Genomic DNA, 3,445 nt, shown 5'->3' with positions numbered 1-3,445 from the left:
GCCTGCCTGAGCAGTAGTTCTCTCTTCCACTTCCTGCCTCTCCTTGGTTGGTTGCCTACGGCACCCCAGGAGGCATTTCCGCCCCTTCTATCTTCCCCCTACACATTTGATCACCATGCCTGAGGAAACTCTCTTGGTCCCTCTTCGCCCGCCGTTTGGATGTAGACCATGTCTTCCCATCCCACGTGAGTATTCTGACCATGCTGGCTTGGTCAGACACCTCAAGCGTGAGCACGCCTCCTCACTCATCTTTGAGTGCAGGGCGTGTGGCATTATCCTCGACAAGCTTAAGGCTATGAAACTACACCAAACCAAGTCAGAAGCCTGTAAAGCAAGTATCGAGGCTGCCACACCACCTCTCCCGCCGCCTCCACCACCTGCAGTGCGTCGACGTATTCCATGTAGGCCCAGAAAGAAGTGCTCCGCTAGGCGACCAAGATCCACACAATCTCCTGCCTCTGAAAGTGATGTGTCTACTACTGCCTCCCCTACAACTCCTATCAGACCTACGACTCGCCGCAGCAGGACTACAAGGTCAAATTGGCCACGCCTGGATGAAGCTCAGCAACCAAGGGGTGCCCATTCCCTGGAGCAACCCCCTGTGATTTCCACCAGCCCTGCTGCTGCTCCCAACATCAGGACAGTCCTTTCCACCTATCCAACTACTGATCGTACGCCTCCAGCTCAGCACCCTCCTCCTGAGGACGAAGGTAACTTACCTACTCATCCGATAACCACTTGTGTCTCTTTACCAGTTCCCGAACCACAGCTTCCCAGCCCAGCGCCTGTCCCTGACGACGACTCAGCTCCTCAGGACAGCCAGCACAGTGAAGGTGATCCCCGTCATGGGTTAGTGCCTAGATGTCACGCTTCGACTCTGTCATCGATGAAGATATGCTGGAAGTTGTCCTCAAAGACTTTCTCAACCTCACTCACCAGATCTGCAGCATCCAGAGCCCACGGAAGCCGTCTCGTCCCCGACGACCGAATCCCATGCCACGCCAACCTCCTCGTTCAGACGCCGGCGAACTACAACGCCTATACAAGGCCAACAGAAAGCGCGCCTTTGACAGAGCTGTGGGTGGCCCCCCAAGGTATTGTGACGTTGACTCCTCCACCATATACAACCACTTTAAACAAATGTACGAACGTCCTCCATCCGACAACATTGCTCCAGTTCCTGCGACATGCCTCACTCCACCAACTACGAACAACCCTTTCGAGGACCCCTTCACGCCGCAAGAGGTGGCAATTCGGATTTCTAAGGGACACAATACGGCTCCAGGACCCGATAACATCCGTTACCACCACTGGAGAAGGGTGGACCCCAAAGGTAGGATTATCTCATCCATTTTCAATGCTGTTTCCAGAACTGGCTATGTCCTAAGGGATTGGAAAACTTCGTCCACCGTCCTGGTCCACAAGAAGGGTGATGTGACCAACCTGAAGAATTGGAGGCCTATCTGCCTATCCAACACTTTGGGTAAGCTGTACACGGCGTGCCTTGCCGACCGCTTGCTCCAGTGGTGTAACAACAACGATCGCCTCACCCTCTCCCAAAAGAGTTTTTTAAACTACCAAGGGTGCCTGGAGCACAACTTCATACTGAAGTCGGTAATACAAGATGCTAGAAGGAGGCAAAAAGAATGCTTTGTGGCGTGGCTAGACATAGCCAATGCCTTCGGAAACATCCCGCACCAAACCCTCTGGGAGTCCCTTAGGTGGCACGGACTCCACCAAGACGCAATTGAGGTCCTGCAAGAACTCTATGATGGCGCTTCCACATGCGTCCGCACCAATTCTGGCTACACTAGGCCTATCTCCATGGACTCGGGCGTCAATGTTTTTTGACGCCCAAATTATCCACATTTCCAAGTTTTATGCAAATCTAAATTTTAGAGGATATTCTGCATCCACTTAAACTTGTAATTTCACAATTCTTGCTTTCTTCTCTGTCACATCTTTATTGGAGGGACTGCAGTTTTTCTTCTCAGATTTTGTTGGACAACTTCCCCATAAATATACAAAACATCCCACTACTGTACATGGGAAATTCAAGTGAAAAATAAAAATCGGTCAACCTTGGGGAATCCTTCTAAAATATACAATTATGCCTAGAAGGAAAGCCAGGGTGGTCATTACATAAAGATCCCAATTTGGTCCTAAAAGACGAGTAATACTGACAGCTGGTAGCAGTTTTTCCCAGTTATACTCTTTAAAATAACTGACACTGTAGAGTATTCCCAAGGCTGCCCGATCAGCCCTCTCCTGTTTATTCTTGCAATGGAACCTGCAATACGGCGTGTCCAGGCCTTAGGGAAGGGCTACCAACTCCACGGTTGCCCAATTGAAGTGCTTGCCTATGCCGACGACATTGCGCTCGTTAGCAGCTCCAAGGAGGGATTACAAGAACAACTGAACTCCATCGCAGAATGGACTGACTGGGCAGGGATCTCATTTAACCACACGAAATGCGGCACCCTTGCCGTCCTGGGTAAGTCGCACGCTGCAGGCGCTAACATCTTTTTTCTCAAACAGCAAGAACTACCTGTGCTCAGGGAAACGGACGCCTATCGTCATCTCGGAGTACCGACCGGCTTTTCCCGCTGCGACACAGAGGTCGCCACCACCGACGGTATTCTGCGCATGATCGAGAAGCTGGACTCTTCCAGACTTGCCCCATGGCAAAAAGTCGACGCCCTGAACACCTTTGTGATTCCTAAACTGTCTTTCTGTCTTACCAATGGCACCACTCCAAAGAAGACATTGGACAAGATGGATCGCACCCTCAAACGCGCCCTCAGAAGATGGCTGGGTCTTCCCCAACGCGCTAGCCCGGAGGTCATATACCTCCCGTACAAACAGGGCGGCGCCAATGTCACCCCCACTAGTCAACTCTCTGACATCTCCCAAATTACTCATGCTTTATATCTCTTTCAGTCAAGGGACCCCCAAGTCACCTGCATTGCTCTGGGTGCTCTGGAAGATGTTGTCAGAAAACGCATCGGAAGACACCCCATCACTGCAGACCTATGCCAATACCTCAACGGGTGTATGGAGGCAGAATTTGGACTCCCCAGCAAAGACATAACTTCAACATGGACCAGGCTAAGGATGGCGACCAGACGCCTAAAGAAACAACTAGACTTTGAGTGGACTACCGGACCCGACAATCTCCCCTGGGGATAACATCATACGCGCCCAATCATGCCAACGCACCCTATGCAGCCTCCTAAAGATGTTCCACCTACAGAGGCTATCAGCAAAACCCGATCAAGGTAAGGCCTTCCAGGTCACAGCGGCCAGCGAAGTGAGCAATCACTTCATCAACAACGGCAACTTCACCCGCTTTACGGATTGGTTCTTCATCCACCGAGCGAAGTTAAGTGTGGTTGCCCTTCGCAACCATAAACGATTTGGAAATGAATCAAAACGTTGCAGAAGA

At 51.2% G+C, this 3,445-nt stretch overlaps 1 protein-coding gene across 1 annotated transcript; it reads left to right on the top strand.

Annotated features, from left to right (window-relative positions):
- The first annotated feature begins 295 nt into the window (after positions 1–295).
- Positions 296–1,387, top strand: LOC111621800 (extensin-like). Its single transcript, XM_023364050.1, has one exon. It carries the CDS (start codon positions 296–298, stop codon positions 1,385–1,387), a length of 1,092 nt encoding a protein of 363 aa, XP_023219818.1.
- The last annotated feature ends 2,058 nt before the right edge of the window (positions 1,388–3,445 follow it).

The sequence above is a fragment of the Centruroides sculpturatus genome, unplaced genomic scaffold (assembly GCF_000671375.1).
Source record: "Centruroides sculpturatus isolate CEXI.00-Female unplaced genomic scaffold, Cexi_2.0 scaffold153, whole genome shotgun sequence".
NCBI classification, from domain to species: domain Eukaryota; kingdom Metazoa; phylum Arthropoda; class Arachnida; order Scorpiones; family Buthidae; genus Centruroides; species Centruroides sculpturatus.
This window is presented reverse-complemented; position numbering and strand designations above follow the sequence as displayed.